The sequence below is a fragment of the Mixophyes fleayi genome, chromosome 9, assembly GCF_038048845.1.
Source record: "Mixophyes fleayi isolate aMixFle1 chromosome 9, aMixFle1.hap1, whole genome shotgun sequence".
Lineage (NCBI taxonomy): Eukaryota > Metazoa > Chordata > Amphibia > Anura > Limnodynastidae > Mixophyes > Mixophyes fleayi.
In genome coordinates this window covers 128,095,290-128,120,226 of record NC_134410.1, presented here as the reverse complement: position 1 = coordinate 128,120,226, position 24,937 = coordinate 128,095,290, and the positions used below count along the sequence as shown (strand labels likewise).

General features: G+C 42.8%; 2 protein-coding genes across 6 annotated transcripts in view; one reads left to right on the top strand and one right to left on the bottom strand.

Moving 5' to 3' along the window:
- Window positions 1-24,937, top strand: part of SLC2A8 (solute carrier family 2 member 8) — a 192,879-nt gene that overhangs the window by 126,445 nt on the left and 41,497 nt on the right. The gene's annotated exons all lie outside the window — the stretch shown is intronic.
- GARNL3 (GTPase activating Rap/RanGAP domain like 3) overlaps window positions 1-24,937 on the bottom strand; it is a 172,003-nt gene that overhangs the window by 108,271 nt on the left and 38,795 nt on the right. For 2 of the 5 annotated variants that reach the window (XM_075185689.1, XM_075185688.1), the window contains exon 2: window positions 22,224-22,244. The exons of 2 other annotated variants lie outside the window; for them this stretch is intronic. In XM_075185689.1, the coding sequence (XP_075041790.1) occupies window positions 22,224-22,244 (21 nt within the window). Of the gene's footprint in view, window positions 1-5,796; window positions 6,115-22,223; window positions 22,245-24,937 lie in introns of those variants that run through there. One more of the 5 variants, XM_075185692.1, reaches the window with a different exon arrangement.

Here is a 24,937-nt window from a genome sequence, read left to right as displayed (position 1 = left end):
CTGCACAGTACCACTTCTCTTTATATCATTCTCATGCTATACCTATATACACTGCACAGTACCACTTCTCTTGCCAGTCTTTTGCTGTACATTTGGGAAGATCTCCCCTGCCCTGTGCAGAGTCTCGGAAGCCCGTTGGTGGCCATGTTATTATTTTAAAAAATAAAAATAAAGTAAAACTTAAAATATTACAATAAATTAGAATTACCACAGTTTCACAAAAATTTCCTGATCAGGATCCAGCTTCTTGATAACCGGGAATAAGTCTGTAAACAGGGGAGTAACACCTGCCTTGGCACCAGTTATTAGATTACGTCTTGCACTCTGTGACTCAATCAAACGTCTTATTTACAGTCAGTTTAACTACAAAAAAAGTCCCTGTTGTTGGTTTATTGCAGCAAGTTTGTTCTTGTTTTGTTTTTGCTTTGCTCCAAAATCAAACATTTGGAAACCCCCCTCTAGAGACCCTGCGTCTGCCCCTGAACAATCCTCTAGATGGATATTTGTGTGATCATTACAGACCGGACCTGAGCTCCGGGCTGCCGTCTGATTGGTTGTAAAAGTGTTTGTAGGGTTCCTCCAGCTAATCTGTTAAACACAACATTTCCCTATGTGCATAAGAGAACACACCAGGATACCTAACTGCACAGGGCACTGTAGTTACTGTAATCCTGGTATTAAGTCAGATTATCTTTAAAAGCAAAGTTACAGAACAGAATGTAACCGCTAATTGAAGCCTGCAGGATTGGCACTTAGGAAAATAAAGAGCGTAAACTCTATTCCTGTTACACAACAGAGGGGTAACGTGTGCCCAAGATTCCTCTAATGCCATTATCAAGACGCCAATAGATCCAGCCAAGGCGGAGAACCCCATACACAACACATATACTCATTATTATTAAAACAGTTATAGTAGCACACAAACTACTATAGAGTATAACATCTAAGGTCTCCTCTTTCTAGATACATACGGATTTATTTTAGTTAATTTGATTATATATAGCTCAGGTACCTGTGTCAGATTGGTACAGATGTAATTAGTGTGTTGTAGTGTTAGGTGGTTTAGGATGGAGATACTGAGGATAGAAGGAATGTGTATATAGCTCAGGTACCTGTGTCAGATTGGTACAGATGTAATTAGTGTGTTGTAGTGTTAGGTGGTTTAGGGTGGAGATACTGAGGATAGAAGGAATGTGTATATAGATCAGGTACATGAGTCAGATTGGTACAGATGTAATTAGTGTGTTGTAGTGTTAGGTGGTTTAGGATGGAGATACTGAGGATAGAAGGAATGTGTATATAGCTCAGGTACCTGTGTCAGATTGGTACAGATGTAATTAGTGTGATGTAGTGTTAGGTGGTTTAGGATGGAGATACTGAGGATAGAAGGAATGTGTATATAGTTCAGGTACCTGTGTCAGATTGGTACAGATGTAATTAGTGTGATGTAGTGTTAGGTGGTTTAGGATGGAGATACTGAGGATAGAAGGAATGTGTATATAGCTCAGGTACCTGTGTCAGATTGGTACAGATGTAATTAGTGTGTTGTAGTGTTAGGTGGTTTAGGGTGGAGATACTGAGGATAGAAGGAATGTGTATATAGTTCAGGTACCTGTGTCAGATTGGTACAGATGTAATTAGTGTGTTGTAGTGTTAGGTGGTTTAGGATGGAGATACTGAGGATAGAAGGAATGTGTATATAGCTAAGGTACCTGTGTCAGATTGGTACAGATGTAATTAGTGTGATGTAGTGTTAGGTGGTTTAGGATGGAGATACTGAGGATAGAAGGAATGTGTATATAGCTCATGTACCTGTGTCAGATTGGTACAGATGTAATTAGTGTATTGTAGTGTTAGGTGGTTTAGGATGGAGATACTGAGGATAGAAGGAATGTGTATATAGTTCAGGTACCTGTGTCAGATTGGTACAGATGTAATTAGTGTGTTGTAGTGTTAGGTGGGTTTGGGATGGAGATACTGAGGATAGAAGGAATGTGTATATAGCTCATGTACCTGTGTCAGATTGGTACAGATGTAATTAGTATGTTGTAGTGTTAGGTGGTTTAGGATGGAGATACTGAGGATAGAAGGAATGTGTATATAGCTCAGGTACCTGTGTCAGATTGGTACAGATGTAATTAGTGTGATGTAGTGTTAGGTGGTTTAGGATGGAGATACTGAGGATAGAAGGAATGTGTATATAGCTCAGGTACCTGTGTCAGATTGGTACAGATGTAATTAGTGTGTTGTAGTGTTAGGTGGTTTGGGATGGAGATACTGAGGATAGAAGGAATGTGTATATAGATCAGGTACCTGTGTCAGATTGGTACAGATGTAATTAGTGTGTTGTAGTGTTAGGTGGGTTTAGGATGGAGATACTGAGGATAGAAGGAATGTGTATATAGTTCAGGTACCTGTGTCAGATTGGTACAGATGTAATTAGTGTGTTGTAGTGTTAGGTGGTTTAGGATGGAGATACTGAGGATAGAAGGAATGTGTATATAGCTCAGGTACCTGTGTCAGATTGGTACAGATGTAATTAGTGTGATGTAGTGTTAGGTGGTTTAGGATGGAGATACTGAGGATAGAAGGAATGTGTATATAGATCAGGTACCTGTGTCAGATTGGTACAGATGTAATTAGTGTGATGTAGTGTTAGGTGGTTTAGGATGGAGATACTGGGGATAGAAGGAATGTGTATATAGCTCAGGTACCTGTGTCAGATTGGTACAGATGTAAATAATATGTTGCAGTATATTTGGGATGGAGATACTGAGGATAAAAGGAGTCCATATATAGCTTAGATTCGTAATAATTCACATAATATTCCTAAAACAATGCAAAGTCTTGCTCATTGTCAGACTGCCGAAAATATAGGAGGAGGGAGATGGCAGATGTCACTTCCAAAGCATGGCATTGAAAAACACTTTCATGGTAACCTTCCATTGGTGGTAATCCCACGCCTATTTACTCTTATTGCCCTGAGAGCTTCAGAAACCATTGATTGTACAGGAATGACATATTTAGAACGTCACTGACTTGCAAGTTGTGACAATGATAGGTCAGCGCAGTTTATTGGCAGCCATGGTTGGTGGCTTCAGGTGTTGTTGGATTTCAACACACAACAATTAAAGCATCTCTATGTAACAATGCACAGGATTCAAACCATTTTCATATAACCAAGGACTCGTTTACCTGTCGGAGGGGTACTAGAAGTAACTAACAGCAGGGCCTGGATTTTGGGAGCTGGTACTAAATTCAAGGTACAATTATTACAAGATACAAGAGGTAAACACAGAATTTTCCTAGCAGCCGTCGCAGAGATCACGTTGTTTGATATTTGCATAACATACAAATAACAAGAATACATAGAACGATCGTTAAACACCTGTAATTCCCTTAAACAGGTGAGGCCTCTCCTTGCAGAATAAACAGAATGTCATATCCATGAGATTCATTACTCAGATGTTATAGCAGCAATCCTATAAAAAATGAGGGGTGTATTTATAACATAAATCACGGTGTCAGGCTATAAAGCTGGGTACACACACTGGTGCAATTATTGTGCAGGTCACACGATTCACGACCGTTTGTTCAGACATTGTGAGTGTGCACACTCCCACCATCATGTTGATTTGGTTTTCTGAACTTCTTAAAATTCACGATCAACGATGTCGGGCAAATGTGGCAGTGTGTACGCACTCACAACCAGCGGCGTAGGCAGATATCTGTACAGCGTACAGAGTCACCATCTTTTTACGGATGGTTATGAGAGATGAAGATCACAGATCTTAAGGTAAATTGTATAGAGATGTTTGTATGAATCTGCATGCTTATCGGGACTTTCAGTCAGTGAAATACTTAAATATATTGCATCTGAAAAAAGATTGTATAAGTGTGTATCCAGCTAAATAAGAATGTTGGTATTTACCATTTTCCCTATGTATGTTTGTCCTTCAGGCTGCTATAAATAATTTAAGATTCTGGGCTACCATGGCAACCAGAGTCGCATAGCACATTATCTAATGAGCAGAGTGGCTTTGGAACGCCTTTTTGAGCTCTGTCCGCCCTGTGACCTCCTCCTTCTCCCCCCTCTGCCATCACATGACATACTGAGAGATGTAAACCTGTGTCTGTGTGCCAGACCGACTGTATCTGGCAGCCATTTTTGCTTGACAACCGGAGAGTTTTTGAAAAGGAGATAATGATTTGTAGGAGAATAGCTAAGTAAAATTAACATCTTAAAAAGGTACTTAATTTTGCTATTGAAAGAAAACAAAACAATAAATCTATGTGGGATTGCTGCTTTAATATTTAGTAAAGCCCAACCTTCTACCATTTTCCATGATATTGTATACACTAGGGGCAGTGTTAGGATATTTAATTATTATTAGCCAAGAAAGCAAGGCGGCAGTACTGAGTGACCATGCATGTAGATTATATCAATATATGGAGAACCCTATGACCCAGGCCATCACTCCCAGTTATCTATTGGTAATCTGCAGAGAAAACATTAGGCTGACGTTATTTATGTAATCTTGGTGGGGTTAACCACTCTTCTGCGGGGAGGGCTGAGCACACTACAGAATTGCATCACTGCTTCCTCTTGTGGCAACAGAATTAATGCAACACATGGGAAGGTCATAGAGAGCCGACCCTCTGGAGAACGCCATCTACTTCCAACGCCGGAGCACTCAACTTTCTCCAATCTGCTGACCATGAAGTACTATGCTCATCCCATTAAAATCCTCCTGCAGCTACTCAGCTCAATGGAATCACTGTCAAAATCCTGCAACAACAGATATCACTGCAACACAGAGCAGCCCAATCTTCCATGTGCATAAGCGATTAAGAAGAAATAAAATGAGATAAGAATTACACACAAAACCACAGATGTAAACTTTGCTGGGAAAGGAAACACCTTTTTTTTTTTTCCATCGACCTAAACATATTTGTACTATTTACACAACTCAAAAGGCAGCGCAATAAATATTTAATCTAAGTTTGACGCCTCTACGGTTGCGGAAGCCGTCTAAGTGAAGACTGTAACAGGTTAATGGGACGACTGTGGGATATTTGTCTGTATTATGATGGTAACATTGATAACAAAGTTACACGATAACGCACTCTCTGGAACAATGAACTCATCACAGTGTAATATTTAGTTCATAAATAAATGCTAAACCCAACCCATGTTATATCCAGACAAATCATGAGCAATAAGAACAGTAGCCAAGAGGATATCTCTAGAAATTGTAAGTAAATAATTGTAAATGGAAAAGATCCTTAGATTCTAATGCAACCTGTTTTCATTGAAGTAAAATATGCACATTGTAATTCATAAATCCTCATCTAACTCACTTTCTCCTGCAAACTGCAAATGCAATTAAAATTCCAAGAGGGCGTACAGACTGTCAGAGTAATGAATGGCTTTTGGAAATGTCACTTCTAGGCAAACATAGGTGGCCGGTCAGCTGTCAGTTTTTTAAATGTCCATTTTTACATCTTGTCCCTGTAGCATGCGGTCATCCCACCTTTTTTCCCCCCTCCTATCAATGCACAAATGACATTGTCCTAAAATAACACGACAGCTCAACTCTGATTAGACTCCTTGTCGGAAGGATTTAAGTCCCTGGAATCTTGTAAATCTCCCTGGCTGAGACCGTGAAGACCTCCAATAGAATTTGCAATTAGTATAAAAGGCAACACTCCTTGGCCAGCCTGTGGCAGTGCCCGGCGGAGCTGCAGAAAGGCATAATGCCATAATGTAAAAGATAAAAGGTGTCGTTTTGTTACCGTTGGGTGAAGCTGAGGAGTTTGGTTGTGGCTGCATCTGTGCTGTCCATCTCCATAATCCATGCGTGTCTATATCCCCCCTCCAGCAAAATGAAACAGGCAAAAAAAAAAAAGCAAAAGAAAGAGATGCTTTATAGGGGCTCCAGATTACTGGACATTTCTGGGCTTCACAGGGGCTCCTGGTGTGTGTGGACCTCTGGCTGTGTGCACCCCACTCCCAGGCAGCACTGTTATACACCAGTCATTTATATGCCCTCTTCTCTGCCATTGGTTATTCAGAATGCACCTGTGAGATGGATAGAGAGAGAAGAGAGAGGGGGGGAGGAGGGGGTCTGCTCTGTATCTGAACGTGACTTGGGCACTCTATCGGCAGATTGCTGCTACTAGCTTAATACTTTCATCCAGCTTCAGGAGCATTCATATCACATTCTCCCCCTGACAAGGATGGGCCAGCCTTCCCCTCCGACACCCTGCAGCCCCCTCCTCTCACAGCTAAAGGCAGCTGCAAGATCACAGTCATGTCACAGGCAATGTAAGCAGCCACCACTTCCTCAGGCTGTGCCCTCCCTGTTCCTCCGGTGTCAGCCCCAGTGCCATATACCAGGCACCGTATAGGGGTCTCAGAGGGCTCCAGCTGTGTGCCAGGGGGGCTTTGTAACCAAGGCTTTGTGCGCTGTTTATACTGTGGGTTTTCAAGCCTTTTAGTAATGATGTCTTGCAATGTACAAAGATGCCTGAAATGTTACATCAAACCTAAGCCATTAATCGTATTTATAACTATATCCAGAGACCATGATCACTGCTCTGAGCCCTGATATAAAGGAAATAATTGGTTAGGACAGGTAAATTATTGGAATTGATGGTAATAATGATGATAGCACCAGGGTAATTTCAGGCTGAGTTGATCCCACATTCTTTGTGACAGGAGTCTCTCGTCATTGCTGCAATATTGGGGGACCCTGCTCCTTCTTCTTTCTGTGCCATTGACTTCCTGCTCATTTCCATCCCTCCACTCCCCCTTCACATCACATGTCACATTAAATCATCCTCACTTACACAATAACACAAGTGGACAGGTCACTGCCTCCCATCAGATCAACATTAATCTCCTGATATACTCTGTGCTGCTGGAGGACCCTGCTCCTTCCAGTATATAACTCTCAGTCTGTGGCTTCCTGCTGCCACCATTCCCCTCCTCACATCATGTCACCGCCCCTGTCACATGCAGCCCTGTCCTCACTAACACATCACTCATCTCCTGATATACTCTGTGCTGCTGGGGACTCTGCTCCTTCCACTATATAACTCTGTCTGTGGCTTCCTGCTGCCTCCATTCCCCTCCTCACATCATGTCACTGCCCCTGTCACATAGAGCCCTGTCCTCACTAACACATCACTCATCTCCTGATATACTCTGTGCTGCTGGAGGACCCTGTTTCTTCCACTATATAACTCTCAGTCTGTGGCTTCCTGCTGCCTCCATTCCCCTCCTCACATCATGTCATTGCCCCTGTCACATAGAGCCCTGTCCTCACTAACACATCACTCATCTTCTGATATACTCTGTGCTGCTGGAGGACCCTGCTTCTTCAACTATATAACTCTCAGTCTGTGGCTTCCTGCTGCCTCCATTCCCGTCCTCACATCATGTCACTGCCCCTGTCACATGCAGCCCTGTCCTCACTAACACATCACTCCTCTCCTGATATACTCTGTGCTGCTGGAGGACCCTGCTCCTCCCACTATATAAATCTCAGTCTGTGGCTTCCTGCTGCCTCCATTCCTCTCCTCACATCATGTCACTGCCCCTGTCACATGCAGCCCTTTCCTCACTAACACATCACTCCTCTCCTGATATACTCTGTGCTGCTGGATGACCCTGCTCCTCCCACTATATAAATCTCAGTCTGTGGCTTCCTGCTGCCTCCATTCCCCTCCTCACATCATGTCACTGCCCCTGTCACATGCAGCCCTGTCCTCACTACCACATCACTCATCTCCTGATATACTCTGTGCTGCTGGAGGACCCTGCTCCTTCCACTATATAACTCTCAGTCTGTGGCTTCCTGCTGCCTCCATTCCCCTCCTCACATCATGTCACTGCCCCTGTCACATGCAGCCCTGTCCCCACTAACACATCACTCATCTCCTGATATACTCTGTGCTGCTGGGGACCCTGCTCCTCCCACTATATAAATCTCAGTCTGTGACTTCCTGCTGCCACCATTCCCCTCCTCATATCATGTCACTGCCCCTGTCACATGCAGCCCTGTCCTCACTATCACATCACTCATTTCCTAATATACTCTGTGCTGCTGGGGGCCCTACTCCTTCAACTTTATAGCTCTCAGTCTGTGGGTTCCTGTATATATTAAGAAACTCTATATATTTGATTAACATCAGCAAGGAGCTTGAAATTCCAAACTGACCTAATAAAACCTGTATTAGATGAAGAAGTTGCACCTCAGCATTTTAATGAGAGATCTCTGTAATACCGCTTTCTATTAAAATGCCACCTGAACTGTCATTTATCAACTTTCATGGAGAAGCAATGTATGTTCAGGGGCAGGAAAACATTATATGTCTCCGTGTAGCTTTGTAGCTTGTTTACAGGCCCTGTAAATCACTCTGATTGTATTCTGCATTAGTTAAGTCCTTCAGCATGTGAGAATGAAAGGAGGTTCCTATATATTTATTTTGTTGCAAGGTTAGACTATATATATATATATATATATATATATATATATATATATATATATATATATATATATATATATATATTAACATGTAGTTTGCCAGGGTCTTCACTCCTTATTAGATTCATGCTCCATCCATCTGTTCTGTTCCCAGGTTTTATTTTAAGTGAGCAGGGACAGAACAATCAGATCACTGGAATTATCACAGCAGCACAGATGATTTCAGAAGATACCAAAGTTTTACCTGTTTGGCTCGGTCTTTTGGGGAGGGTGAGGTTTCATTATCATCCAGAGAACCCCCCACTCCCCATCCAGTTCCCCTGCCACTGATCCTGGCAGGGGCGGTAGACTATACTATAGATAGGATGGGGGTTATATTTGCAAAATAAATCCCTTTTAAACAAAAAACGTACAAGCTGAGTTTGCATTGAAAGCTCTTTTTAGCCTATCTACTTGTGAGCCGGAAATTTCATCTTATATATATCGAATGTAAAAATAAATGCAAACCATGGACACAGCTTGTGTAAGTAGCACTGAACAAACCAAAGCAAAATATCAACGATGACTGTGCATTGCCAAGTCTTACATTGAGACATATCCTGTAGTCGCAATAAGTAAATGAAGACACGAAGGTAAACACATTGCATAACCTGGACTTACTACAGCTTTTAATAAACGAAACCAAAGTTTCATAACGCGTTTCACAGCAAGCACATCCCTTACATGATGGAGCCGTGTTTATCGGTCCCTAAAGAACGCCATACCTCTCATCCACCATGTTTATCTGAATCCCAGCTAAGGCATCTTCAAATTATAGTGAGGACTGTGGGGCCAAGACACTAGGGAATCCTAATCGCTTCCCCCCCTTCAAGCAGGGATGGGCAGCTTCCGGCCGTACACTAAGTGTCTGGAGGCTAAGAATTCTGTTCAGCCACCGTAAGTACATGTGCCAGGCACATGGGCTTAGTGTGCACAAGCAGCCCATCCCTGCTAGGATTGAAGGGGGGGCAGGGTCCATCCATCAAAGCGACAATTTCCCTCCCCAAAAAAATATCTAGATCCACCCATGGGTAAAGACTTAGACCACTGGTCCTGCTATGTTAACAAGACCAGTGCAATAAACCAGCATAGCCCTAGGGCATAATAGATCACCTCCCAAACATGAGCTAGGGGACTGGGGTTATAACTAGTCCATGGCGCATTGTGTCTTCTCAATCCGCCATTGTGCAGTGGCTCATCAGTAGACCAAAAATGGGCACTTCCTGGAACCCTAGTTTTGATGGCATGGGAGAGGAACATCTAAACCAACCCGTCGCGTTGCCAGAGAACTAATCGGCCATTAATTGGGAGGGAACCCCACTTCTGAACTCAATGGTACCCCACTAACAATGTTCTTCTAGGGCTTCCCTCATAGCTGCTAACAGCAGAGCAAATATATAGGTTACGAAGGAATCGGTTACATTAATCAAACATCCTGAGACTGCACCGAGCACAAAGGACAAGACAAGTGGAATTGTGTAGTTGGTCAAAAACTAGAATGGACATTCTCTATGAATAAGTTTCCAGGGTCAAATCCACAAAACCTGGGTCTAGCCCTGGAAAAGGGAGCGATTCCCGTGTGACCTCTATGAAGGGAATATCCTACATCCCTCTCTATAACTGTTACTGGCTCGGACTGGACAACCTGCGGACAGCTCGCCCCACTAAACGATCAGTCGGCTCATTAGCAGAGGGTTGTCAGTCAACGCTGGAACGTCACACAGACAGGTGTCGCTCTTCAGCGTTTTATGCTGGAAGAGGAAAAAAAACCTTGTGTTTATTCAGTGTGACATTGAGCGATTGTACGAGAAGAAAGGCAGAAAGAGAAAGAAAAGGATGAATGGAAGATACCCAGCCATGAAACATATGCTAATCCCGCTTCCTGTACATTATAGTACAGGTGTGCTCCATAGACTGCACAATAATCTCTCATTAGATCATAATATCTCTTTCCTTATTATTCTAGGAGAAGACGGAGAATCTGGGTGCACCAAGGACTGTATTTTCTCTAATTCTTACAGTATTGCTCTAATATTATAACAGGGGCTGAGGTTGTAAATGAACTTACATCGTTTTATTGCATTTTACTAACCCGCCATCATTCACGTTTACTGCAGGTGTCTGTTGGGACAATTTCTTATTTAAACCCCTGAAAAACTATTTTGGCGTTTTAGAAGACTGTGAACTGCACCGTGACCCTTTCACATGTTGGGAAACGACAGAACAGCCCTATATGCTCATCATTCAGAAGTTGCACATGCAGGATGCCATATTACACTGAATGTCCATCCCATGTCCAAAGTCACTGACTTTAATTAACAGACAGACTTCTTTGGTAGCAGCTATTCATAATGCAACAGATGTTTTACCTGGTTACATAGAATTCCTTTTAAAAAATGAGGAGCAATGTATTTCTATTATAACACAATTTGTTCTCACAGCGCAGAGAGATATCATTATAACCGAACCCAGTCAGTAAAGTCTGAGACTGAGGAAATCTTTCATAGATTACCCAACACTCAGTTACATAAATGAACAGATGCTTCCCACATACACAGGAAAGTCACTTATTACCCTCCCACTCAGAAGTTTATACCAGGCCTTATAAACCAGTATGGATGGGTGACCAGTCTGCCCGTTGTGGAATAATATTGATATGATGCTCCCAACTATCTATATCACACAGGGATCTGTTTCTTGCTATCGTGGCAGTAAAAAAATCCATTATAACCATAATAATACCTGCCAATTCTCCCTGAATGTCAGGGAGACTCCCTGAAATAGGGGTGATCTCCCTCACTCCCTGAAGAGTCTGGCATTCTCCCTGATGCTGAGCCAGTACAAGACGTGGTTGGCTTCGCCATCTGTGGCATGATGACACAGCTCAGAAATTGTGTCCTATGTCCATGTATTGATGCCTATGGAGGTGGCCATTTTCATGGAGACAAAGATTTAATCAAAGACTGACAGGTAAGACAACATGACTTCAGTAATGGAGACAGAAATGTAAAAGACAAACCAGTCTCTAGAGATTCATTAGCTGCATAGTTGACTACTCTTCCGGAATGTCTGGGAGACTCCTGCATTTCTGGGAGACCTCTCGGGAGAGCAGGACAACCTCCCGGTTCTCGCTCCACAATAGAGATGTGGCGGGGGGGGCTTAATGATGCAAATATTGTCATCTTAGCCCTGCCTCCTGCTTTAATTGGCCAAAATTGTGACAATCGTTTAGGAGGCGGTGCCAAAATGATGCGATTTGTCAAGCCCCACCCCCACACGCCCACCTCCCCCGGGATCTCCCTGAAGCCAACGAGAAAAAGTTGGCAAGTAAGATCATAATATAACAAAAAACAAAGAAAACATCTCCCTGAGGCAGCTCAGTGATATCGGCCCATAGAAGTCAGCATTAAGTGATCGCTTCGGAACGTGTGCGAACTGAACAAATTTGGGCTTTCATTTCCAGTTAGATAACACAAATAAAATAAAAAAAAGTTTACAATTGTAATGTATTTAATATTTAAAAATAGATAAAATTTATTTGAAATTTTTTAAAAAAATAAAAAAGCGGTATACATTAATTAACGGGTGTTACGATAGCAATAAACTGCAATGGAACCGTGCCACTGCTGGCTACAGTACAACGGCAGGACACCAAACAGTGTTCATAGGTACCGCTGCTTATATATGCATTACATGGCCAAACACTCGCACACCACAGCCATTCTAGAACCATGAGCATTAATACGGAGTTGGTCCCCCTTTGCTGCTATAAGAGCCACCACTCTTCTGGGAAGGATTTCCACTAGACTTTGGAACATTGCTGTCGTGATTCACATCCGCTCAGCCACAAGAACAAACTGAGGGCACTGATGTTGGGCGATCAGGCTTGGCTTGCAGTCGGCATCCAATTCATCCCAAAGATGTTTGATGGAGTTGAAGTCTGGGCCAGTCAATTTCTTCCACGCCAATCGCTGGAAACCCAATTTTATTTTTGACGGACCTCACTTTCTGCACTGTGGCATTGTCCTGCTGAAAGAGGAAAGAGCCTTCTCCAAACTGTTGTCACAAAGTTGAAAGTACATAATGCTCTAGAATGTCATCGTACGTTGGTATTAAGATTTGCCTTCGCTGGACCTAAGGAGCCCAACCATGAAAAACAGCCCCAGGCCATTAATCCTCCTCCACCAAGCTTTACAGTTGGCAGTACGCATTTGGGTAGAAAGCGTTCTCCCGCCCCAAATTTGACAGACAGGTTGTCATTCCAAAGAACATGTTTCCAGTTCAATGGCGGTTTATTTTACATCACTCCAGTCTACATTTGGCTTGCATGGTGATCTATGGATCGTGTGCGGGTGCTTGGCCATGGAAACCAATCCCTGAAGCTCCCGACAAAGAGTTCTTGTGCTGACGTTGATTCCAGATGCAGTTTGGAACTTGGTAATGAGTGGTGCAGCAGAGCAAAGGCGATTTGTACGCGCCCCTCAGACTCACATGTTGTGTGTTTCAGTGGCCTACTGCTCCGCAGTCGAGCTGTTTCAACTTCAAGATAACAGTTGGCCATGACTGCTCTAGCAGGCCGGAAATTTGATGAACTTTGTAGAAAGTTGGAATCGTATGATAATACCACGTTGAAAGTCACCTAGCTCTTCACTAACGACCCATTCTACTGCTGACTATGGAGATTTCATGGCCAAACACTCTAATTATTATTATATTATGCACACACAATCCCCCTTCACTGTTGACTTTGTTTTGATGTTAGAAACTCACCTTGGAAGATCCTATCCTATATTGTGTCACAATTAAGTCTCCTAAGGAAATGTATTGTAGTGTCAAGGACCAGGGGAAGCAGAGACACCTCTGGCGTTCTAAGCCGTATTTTAACCAGATAAAAATCACAGAAATTAAATTTCTCCCAGAAGTGCTGAGTCAGCATTGAATTACGAAGATTAAATTTAATTTGCAGTAGAGACGGGTGTCTGTTACCTGACATGGGGGAACGTATTATGATTTGTATCTGTGCCGTATGCCGGTGGCCAGAAGATCAGAGGTCAATTAAACTCAACTCTCATCCCCATGTTCAGTATTTCACTTTAGAGTAATGAAAGAGATTAAATAAGATACTGAGCTTATCAGCAGCATATTCTGCTATTTGATTTGGAGAGGCAAAATATCCAGAATAGGTCTACAAAAATACAACAATCAAAAGCCAACAGAGGGGCTTCAGCCTCCCCAACATGATAATTATACTGCCCCACTATGATGCCCAAGAGATTGACTTCTGCTTATAACTACCCTGAGACAGTTCTCACGTAGACACCGATATAGTTTTATTTCTACATCAACCTGCCCGAAAAAATCCACCAGCAAATCCTAGATGACCCCTTCTTACCTCTACGAGCAAACTGTGGCCCATTCTAAGACCTAAATATAAACTAAACACCTACAGATCCATTCACTTCCCTTTCCTACAGAAGATTTTGAATCGGTTTATACATATACAATGTTACGTGCCAAAAGCGGACCTCTACCACTGCCTCTGTGATTGCCCCAAAAAATTAAGTATATTTGACTTCAAGTTATGAGATAAGTGAAGGAACATCTGGTTAATGTCTTACCTGGCCACAGGTTTCCCCATGCCAATACTTAGTATCAAAAATGTTTCATAAGAACTTGACGTTGATGAAACAGTCCTCTGGACTACATGGACAATGCAGGACTCTGTACGCCTCTACACCATCATGGCCCTATCTAGGCTTATTTACATGATGGTCTCAGTATCTTGCAGACCTCGGCACCATAGTGAAACGCACTATGCCCATATTTCCCAATCCTTATATAGTCCTATACTCTATGCCTCACGTCTGCAACCTGCGTCCCATGTATCCCACTATCTCCTACTGTATTATGCTGAATTGTGTCTGTATGCCATGGAATGTTTATTAATTGTAAACTGTTAATTGCATTCATGCATTTATTATGACCATGTCCAGTGGTCAGGTCATGTTGGAGGTGTAGTGTCCTATGTCTGTATATAGTGTAATAGAATTGTATTATGATTATGTCCAGTGGTCAGGTCATGTTGGGGGTGTAGTGTCCTATGTCTGTATATAGTGTAATAGAATTGTATTATGATCATGTCCAGTGGTCAGGTCATGTTGGGGGTGTAGTGTCCTATGTCTGTATATAGTGTAATAGAATTGTATTATGATCATGTCCAGTGGTCAGGTCATGTTGGGGGTATAGTGTCCTATGTCTGTATACAGTGTAATATAATTGTATTATGATCATGTCCAGTGGTCAGGTCATGTTGGGGGTGTAGTGTCCTATGTCTGTATAGAGTGTAATAGAATTGTATTATGATCATGTCCAGTGGTCAGGTCATGTTGGGGGTGTAGTGTCCTATGTCTGTATAGAGTGTAATAGAATTGTATTATGATCATGTCCAGTGGTCAGGTCATGTTGGGGGTGTAGTGTCCTATGTCTGTATAGTGTAAAAGGAATTGTATTATGATCATGTCCAGGTGTCAGGTCATGTTGGAGGTGTAGTGTCCTATGTCTGTATAGAGTGTAAAAGAATTGTAGTATGATCATGTCCAGTGGTCAGGTCATGTTGGGGGTGTAGTGTCCTATGTCTGTATAGAGTGTAATAGAATTATATTATGATCATGTCCAGTGATCAGGTCATGTTGGGGGTATAGTGTTCTATGTCTGTATAGAGTGTAATAGAATTGTATTATGATCATGTCCAGTGGTCAGGTCATGTTGGGGGTGTAGTGTCCTATGTCTGTATAGAGTGTAATAGAATTGTATTATGATCATGTCCAGGGGTCAGGTCATGTTGGGCAGTAAAGTGATAATTAAACACTCCTCTCTTGGACAGAATCCCTCTTATTAAGTTATCCGGCAACAACAAATACATCCTCTCACTTTAGTACACAAAGGGATTATTATTATTATTAATTTTTATTTATAGGGCGCCACTAGGTGTCCGTAGCGCCGTACAGGGACAAACAAAGTTACAATACAAGGTGAGACAGCACAGTACAGTAAACAATAAGCACAGTAACTCGGTGAGCTCAAAGCACAGCTAGAGGGGCGGGGGAGGGGAGAGGGGAAGGTCCTGCATACGGCTGAGCCCGAGAGGGAGAGCCCGGATGACAGGGAAACCCCCAGAGGGGAGAGGAAGGAGCGAGAGGGGACGGGGGGGGGGGGGAGAGGGTCCTCAAGGAGGAGGGCTAGGTAGCTGGAGAGCCGAGTTAAGAGTGGTGAGGACAGGAGGAGAGATGACCCTGCTCAGAGGAGCGTACAATGTAAGGGGTGGGGTAGACAGACAGAGAGACACAGGGGAGAGAGGGAGAGATAAGGATAAGGGAAGGGGAATGAAGGGGAAGAGGTAGAAGAAAAGGTAGGAAATTAAGTGGGAGACTGGAAGGCTTTAAGAAAAAGGTGGGTTTTTAGAGCCTGTTTGAAACTGGACAGATTAGGGGAAGTTCTGATAGAGGGAGGGAGCTTGTTCCAGTGGAGGGGGGCAGCGCGGGCGAAGTCTTGGATATGCGCATGGGAGGAGGTGATCAGGGGGGAAGAGAGACGATGGTCATTGGCAGATCGGAGAGGGCGGGATGGAGCATGAATAAAGAGGAGGGTGGAGATGTAGGGTGCAGTGGAGTTGGCGAGGGCCTTGTATGTAAGAGTGAGGAGCTTGAAGAGGATTCTGAAGGGGAATGGGAGCCAGTGAAGGGCTAGGTAGAGGGGGGAGACAGATGAGGAGCGGCGAGAAAGGAAGATAAGCCTAGCGGCCGCGTTGAGGACAGATCGAAGGGGAGCGAGATGAGAGTGGGGGAGGCCAGTAAGGAGGACGTTGCAGTAGTCCAAGCGGGAAATGATCAGAGAGTGAATAAGACATTTGGTGGCATCTTGGGAGAGGAAGGGCCGGATGCGAGCGATGTTACGCAGCTGGAAGCGGCAGGATTTAGCAAGAGAGAGAATGTGGGGGCCAAAGGAGAGAGAGGAGTCGAGGATGACACTGAGGCAGCGAAGTTGGGACAGGGGAGATAGAGGTGTTGTCGACAGTGATAGAGAGATCAGAAGGGGGCGAGGTGTGAGAGGGAGGAAAGACTATGAGTTCAGTTTTGGCGAGGTTAAGTTTGAGGAATCGAGAGGACATCCAGGAGGAGATGGCAGAGAGGCAGGTGGATACCCTAGAGAGGAGGGAGGGAGAGAGATCAGGAGAGGAGAGGTAAAGTTGAGTGTCGTCAGCGTAAAGGTGGTAGTTGAGGCCGTAGGAGCTGATGAGTTCACCCAGGGAAGAGGTGTAGAGAGAGAAGAGTAAGGGTCCTAGGACAGAGCCCTGGGGGACTCCGACTGGAAGGGTGGACGGGGGGGAGAGAGATCCAGAGGTGGTGACAGAGAAGGATCGGTCAGCAAGGTAAGAGGTGAACCAGGACAAGACTGGGCCAGAGAGGCCAAAGGACTGGAGGGTGTGGAGGATGAGGGGGTGGTCGACGGTGTCAAAGGCTGCAGAGAGATCAAGGAGGATGAGAAGGGAGAAGTGGCCCCTTTAGCAGAGAGGAGATCGTTGGTGACTTCAGCTAGGGCCGTTTCAGTGGAGTGAAGGGGGCGGAAGCCAGACTGGAGAGGATCAAGGAGGGAGTGTTCGGAAAGGTAGGAGGAGAGACGGCTGCAGACGAGCCTCTCGAGAATTTTGGAGGCAAAGGGGAGAAGTGATATGGGGCGATAGTTAGAGGGAGAAGTAGGGTCAAGATTAGGTCTCTTGAGGATGGGGGATACGAGAGCATGTTTGAAGGAGGAGGGGAAGATGCCGGTAGAGAGGGAAAGATTAAAGAGGTGAGCGAGGTGGGAGCAGGTGGTGGGGGAAAGGGAGCGAAGAAGGTGGAAGGGGATGGGATCCAGGGGACAGGTAGATGGGGGGGGGGAGGAAGAAATGAGAGAGTGGACTTCCTCGCCCGTGTTGGGGCGGAAGGAGTGGAAGGGAAGGTGGCTAGGGGGGGGGGGGGGAGTACGGAAAAGTGGGGGGGTGGATGAGAGAGTGAAGGATGAGATATTAAGTCGGATGGCTTCAATTTTAGAGGAGAAAAAGGAGGCGCAGTCGGAGGCAGTCAGGGTGGAGGGGGTGGGAGGAGGGGGTGGGGCCAGAAGGGTGCTGAAGGTGGCGAAGAGGCGGCGGGGGTTAGAGGATTGGGAAGAGATGAGGGATTTAAAGAAAGATTGTTTAGAGGGCAGAGCTGTAGGATGAAAGGATGAAGGGATCTTCTATTTCTGGACTTTGTACCTCATTAAAGAGGAATTTCCAGAGGCACACACCTAAGAGAGAGATCAATCAATTCTGCTTTTAAGGAGAATTGTTTTTGAGAATGAGAAAATGATTTTACACTTTACAGATTACAATAAGAAAGCAAAATAATGGCAACTGAAAAAAAGAAATTCTTTGTATAAATCCCCTCGATTCAACTTAAACTGCTCTTGCAGACAATAGCGCGCTGCGTTAAAGCTTATGCAACAGACAATGGCACAGAGGACCAGAGGAACACTGCAGATTGAAGACCTGACTGTAATAAATATTTTATGGCTAAATCCTGCTGGGACACCAGGCTCACTGCAGAGCTCCCGTTAAAATGCACAGTTACCAAAAGATATTATATAGTGTTGTTTGTTCAATTTGAGAAGCGGAGGAACGACAAATGAGAGAATTGTGAATAAATATTTGCTATGGTTCTATATGAGGATGATCTCGCCTCACATTCGTAAGTTGTTTGCTGAATGCTGCCATATTGACACATTTAAATATTTAGAGCTGTAAACCTTATCAAACAACTTGTTATATTTAATAAAAGGTGATGATTAGCATGCATCTGATAGTCGTGTTTCTCAGCTGTCCTTCTACAAATCATGATCTCCTTTTCAAAATCTCTCTGGAGGTTGCAAAAAACAATTTGGCTGTCAGTTATACGGACACAGACGCACGGCTCTCAGCAGGTCATGTGACGGCATGGAGAAGTATATTTAACAAGGAAAGGGAACTGAAATCTGTGCTCGCGATAATTATTTCATCTATTTTTAAAACTTATTTGTTTGTTTTTTTTGGAAAGCCCAAATCACATGTGTGCATTTCTGCAGGGACTAAGGTAAGACTTACATTAACTGCTTAAAAGATAAAACTGTCTTACTTTACTACAAGCGCCCTATCGCCGCAGTTTGATAAACCGGCCCCTGTACCTCTGTCTGGGACTACATTGGGTCCGGCTGGATTCTAATCGTTCTCGGACACCTATGACGATCGCTAGAAGCCTTTACTCCCCAGACACGCCAGTGCCAACGGCCTCTCGCTCAGCCGCAGGTGTCAGGAAGTGAAACCCCGGGGGAATATTACAGCGAAACGTTTTCAGAATTGATTTTTTTTACCAATTAAATGCAGAGATCGGTTTCAGGCGGTAGTATATTGTTGTTACAAAACAGAATTAACAAAATAATAAACAAACAACGTTTTATGCATCTTCTCAAGGCTGGATACTCTCATTTCATCGTTTGGTCTGATTATATTATTGATTTGCTTGATAAATATTTAATGCATTACTTCCAGTTTCCAGAGGTTTTTAGTCTATAATGGAACATGGTTTAAACACAGCAGCACTTACCACCAAATGACCGGCGGGTACTTTTCTAACCAACGCACAAGCGGTTGACCTGATGGAGGGGACACCCCCTACGTAATCTGCCATATCGGCGTCCTCCCTGGCCGGGCCTCAATCTTTTGTGTCTCATTAAATGTGGGCAACCAAAATCCCATGATGTGGGTCTGTACCGCGCACTGTGGCAGAGATTGGAATCAGGCCGGATGTCGATTGTTTCTGGCTGAAATTGCAGTTGGTCGGTGACCGATATTACCATTTGCGTGCGTCATCAGATGACTGCGCTATGGGGGAACCGGATCACTCGGACCAATGAGCGGCCGGTCCTGTAGAAGTTTGCTGCTCGTGGGCGGTGCCAAATTGGACACAGGTTCCCTCGTTTAGAAACCCGGCCTTGTTATTTAACGTATGTGGCCACCTTAAGAGGTATGTGGCCACCTTAAGAGCCTTGTACAGCAGTCAGTCTCACTTGGTGATGCTCCATTCACTGCATTACCCTGGCCCAGGCTACCTAGATCATTGACATCACTATCCACTAATTAGGGATAATACAGAAACCTATGGCGCCTCTACAGGAGCCATGTACAGCAGTCAAACTCACGTAGAAATATCTCTTATTCCAATCACTTAGTTATACTGGCTGAATATCTTATTAAGACAAAATGAACAACAAGTATACTCTCCTATGTTTACACACAAGCATATATTTTGCAGGAGATATATACACACATATAAATATAAATATATATATATATATATATATATATATATATATATATATATATATATATATATATATATATAATGTGTAGAGAAAAGATGGAGGAGGAGGCGCACAATAGTGTAGTACAATAATATAAATGGAATCATACACGAATCCACAGTGGGACTTTAACACCGGTGAGAAGGAAACCAAAGACCACAATGCATCACCCAAGTGAACCAAACATGTGGATAATTCACAGCATAAAACAAGGGTATAGCAGATGTCAGGCCCCTCAGCATAAATTACAGGTCACCCAATCCAAATTTATACGGGTGTATGCGTACCAGAAATAAAAACTTTTGCGCTTATCTGTAATATTATCCCATAGAGCAGCACGATCAGGTCACAATCTCTTGACTGCCAATTCATAAGGCAAAGGTCCTCAAATGACAAAAAATGAGAGCCAACGATGTGATAACTCAAAAATACACTTTATTAAAAAAGGTAGCCACTTACATGTCTAGTAGCAGATATTCAGCCTCTTAAGACAGGACCACCTTTTTAGCAAGTTTAATAACCGCAACAGCACAATGAATAGTCTCAACGCGTTTCGTCTGCACTAGCAGACTTCATCAGGAGAAATAAGTTGTAATTAGCCCTCTTAGCGGCGTTTGTATAAATAGTGCGCCGCGCCATTTTGCGCATGCGCACACCAAACCGGAAGTTAGCCGACTGCGCATGCGCACCGGCAACTCTCCGTCACACAACTAATACCCAGTTGCGCATGCGTCATGGCGGCTATTACTCGAAATGACAGATATCCAATAACGTGATAATTTCAATAACACCCTTTTAGCGGTGTTTGTGTACATAGTGCACCGCACCATTCTGCGCGTGTGCACTCCCATACAAGAATTAACCGACTGCGCATGCGCACCAGCAACTAGCCATCTCACAGCTAATGCATAATTGCGCATGCGTCAAGACGGCCCTAACTAGGACAGAAAACGTCCACTTACAAACTGAAGAACTAATATAAATGTCTAATATAAGGGGAACCTATCAGATATATATCAATAGCAGCAGTTGAAAACGTTAATAATACATAAATAATAATCACTAAACAATGTATCTCGATAATAGTACCACTTCAATTAATTGTGAATACATGGATTATGCCATAATAGCTAATGTAAATAGCCCAAAAAAGCCAGAGATCTTACAACATCAATCAGGCTATGATGAATTACATGAACTCCTATACTGATAAAAAAATACAATGATACTCAATAAAATACTTAATAAAATAAGACCCATAGTAAACCAATAAAAAACACATATACTGAGTCTATCAATAGACCCAATGGCCAAGTTCCACCAAAGTACAATTTAAAACATAACACTGACTGCAGGAAAAAAAATAATGATCACAAAAAGGGGGCAACCTCAAATCCCTCATTAAGTCCAAGAGGTGATAAAGTATTGAGCGTATAAATCCAGTACATTTCTCGCTGTGCGGGCTTTTTAACTAAATCACCGCCTCTTGGACCTTGAACCACATGTTCTATTGCCAAAAATTTTAAGTACTTTGGATCTGATTGGTGTACCTCTAAGAAATGTTTTGATACAGAATGACTGGCAATCTTATATATATATATATATATATATATATATATATATATATATATATATATATATATATATATATATATATATATATATATATATATATAGTAACACTGCAATACTTATCACCTCTATATAATACTAAATTCCACAGTGTTGTACAACAGTATAATTGTATTTCTAACTTCTTATATTTTCTAACAAATATTTTCAAGCACATCATATAATGACTATATGTATGTGTATATATATATATATATATATATATATATATATATTTTGCTCAGAGCTGTACAGATATATAATCATTGTCATCGGTTCCTGCCTCACTGGAGCTTACAATCTAAATTCCCTACCACACACTAGGTTCCATTTTGTCAGATGCCAATTAACTTAACAGTATAATTTTTTAAACCAAAGCAGGCAGCGGAAACCCACACAAACACGGGAAGAATATACAAGCTCCACACAGATAAGGCCCTGGTGGGAATTCAAACCAAGGACGGAGAGTCAGCAATGCTAACCACTGTGCAATATATCCCATATACTATATTTATAACGGTTATATAATGATATAAAACATGCCCAAGTATTATACATCTATAATGAAATTACTAACATCCGCACATATATACACACAGTATTTCTCAATCCTAAATATAACAATGTGATGGTATTAGGGATTAGAACAATATAATGATTTGACCGTACCTGCCAGGGAGGGCTGTAGCTCTGAGGTCAGGAGAGGCAGCGATAAGAAAGAGAATCACATTATTAATATAACACAACAATCATATGTTAACAGCGGCGGAAAAATCTGTGCATACAAATATGATAATTACATGCAAATGGCACGTGTAATAATTCTCTCATTGGTAGAATGATTTGTATCAAACTTTAACGTAAACATTCTAGTCCCAGAGGAAACAAATATTGATAAAGAATTAACAATTAATAGGGAATACACATGATTCATTGGGATTTACATGTATATTTACAGTAAAACATATAGGGAAACCAATGTCTTATTCCTGGCCCCAGAATCTGCATTTCTTTCTATCATTTACAGAGAACTCCTAGTTTTATTAATTAATAAACCACTTAGAAACACAATTTCAGTATTCTGTTCCCCTAAATATTTATGCAGCACCAATCACATTATGCAGTGTTTGTACGGAGAATATGGAATTATCCACATCAGTCCCTGCTCCATTGGAGCTAACAATCTAAATTCCCTAACACAAACACACGTTACTTTTGTCAGCAGCCAGATAACCTACCAGTATGTTTTTGGAGTGTGGGAGGAAACCGGAGCACCCGGAGGAAAACCACACGGACAGGGGGAGAACATAGAAACTCCACAAGGATATTGGACGGGATCAAACTCATGACCCCAGCGCTGTAAGACAGCAATGCTAACCACTGTGCCACCTTGCTGCCCTAGTATGGAGTGGAGCATAGATTTATACAAACACTATCGGAACAAGGCTGATTAACCCTGAAATGTAAATTACAAGTATAATACATTCTATACATTTCTGTTTAAAATAACTTTATATTGATGTTCGGCTGTCCCTACACCCTTCTGCCTCCCCTAAAAACACCCTTGAATTGCTGCACCCCCCAGAGGTCATGGTGACTGAGGCCATTACTCCCAACCTCCTACGAGTCTGGACACACCGGCCATCCGAGGGATAGTCCTGTCAAATTTGGACTGTCCCGCCACAATCGAGACAGTTGACAGCTATGTGGATATATCCCTCTCTGACAATCTCTGCACATGAGTGATTTGTTTACCATAAGTGGGGAGATGACACTAAGGGGCATATTCAATTGTTGGCGTTACTCGTAAAAGTAACGCGGCATGCGCATTATTACTGTCATTACGGTAATAGTGCTCGCAATTACCGTTATTACGATACCTTTAACATTTAGGGAGCTGCGAGCTGAAATCCAGCTTAGTATTATCGTAATAACGGTAATACTTTTAACGCCGCAGGGAAATCCAACAATTGAATATGTCCCTAAGACTAAAGTGTATATGTTTATTCTAGGTACTGTAACACTGTCAGATCTTGTATAATGTACACATATCTCTTATCACGTTACTTCGGAGAACTGGGCAATTCAACTTTGGGTTCAACATTGGGAGTTGCTCTAATTGCGTGTTACAATGGGATTAATTATGGAAATTCCTCTAGTTCTCCTATACGTGTCTTATATTCAGATGCCCAAAATTGAGCCACATATTCAGCGACCGTCGGACGTAACTGGGAACATTCAGCAATTTCCACCTCTTGACTCCACTGACGGAGAGAAGAGAGGAATGAAATTCCCTAAAATCTGCTTCTGTTTTACTGGGGGGTTCTGGGTAATTGTCAGTAGGACTGCGCGTTGGATTGGGTGCTGGATAATCTGCAGGTAGCCCACGGCACTGATACAGTTCAAATAATTACGCTTAAATAGAAACAGAACAGGAGCTAATATCCTCAGCTTTATACAGTTATAATCAATCACATGGAATTAATCGATAGGATTTCTTCCTTCTGGGCTCGGTCACTTCCCACCAATCCGCGGAAGAGGATTAGTGTATTACGCCGCGGCTCTGTGTTGGGAGGTAAGTAGCCAATTTTATTTACAGTTAGTTTCTTCCTATTTCCCTACAGATACTGGTTAAATTAATCTGCATAAAACAGATATTTTATTCCTGGCTCCTTTTTTTCGGAAACCTAAATCCCACTGACAAACAGAACCATAGTAGCTGCAGATTCATCGGGTTATTCCTGCAATCTTTTCATTTGTTTGCATTTATATATAACAAAAGTTTCAACCTGGATTTAATGACAGTTTCAGAGAATTACACATAAAGGAAAAATGGTGGTAAAAAACCCTGTGTAAATCTACTTTCTGAAAGCGATGTAACTAGACATTTAAATAAACTCTCTAAGGTTTGAGGCACATTTTAGCGGACAGTACGGTCACTGGGCGCCATAACGGAGTGCTATGGTGAATGGATCGACATGTGGCCTATTTTCCATGCAAATAAGTCACATTACACCTAGGGTAGCGTATGCTCTTGTTGTAGCGCTCAACCGCTGCAGTGCAAAAATGAACCTATATTCCTCCGCAGGGATCACTGAATGCAGGTGACATGGGCAAAACATGTTTAATATGTACTTAAAACACAAATGTCCATCATTCCTGAAAGAAAATCTAAAATAGAGGAGCGCAGGATAATGGCACCCTGACACTGGGGGTCCTAGGATAATGGCACCCTGACACTGGGGGTCCTAGGATAATGGCACCCTGACACTGGGGGTCCTAGGATAATGGCACCCTGACACTGGGGGTCCTAGGATAATGGCACCCTGACACTGGGGGTCCTAGGATAATGGCACCCTGACACTGGGGGTCCTAGGATAATG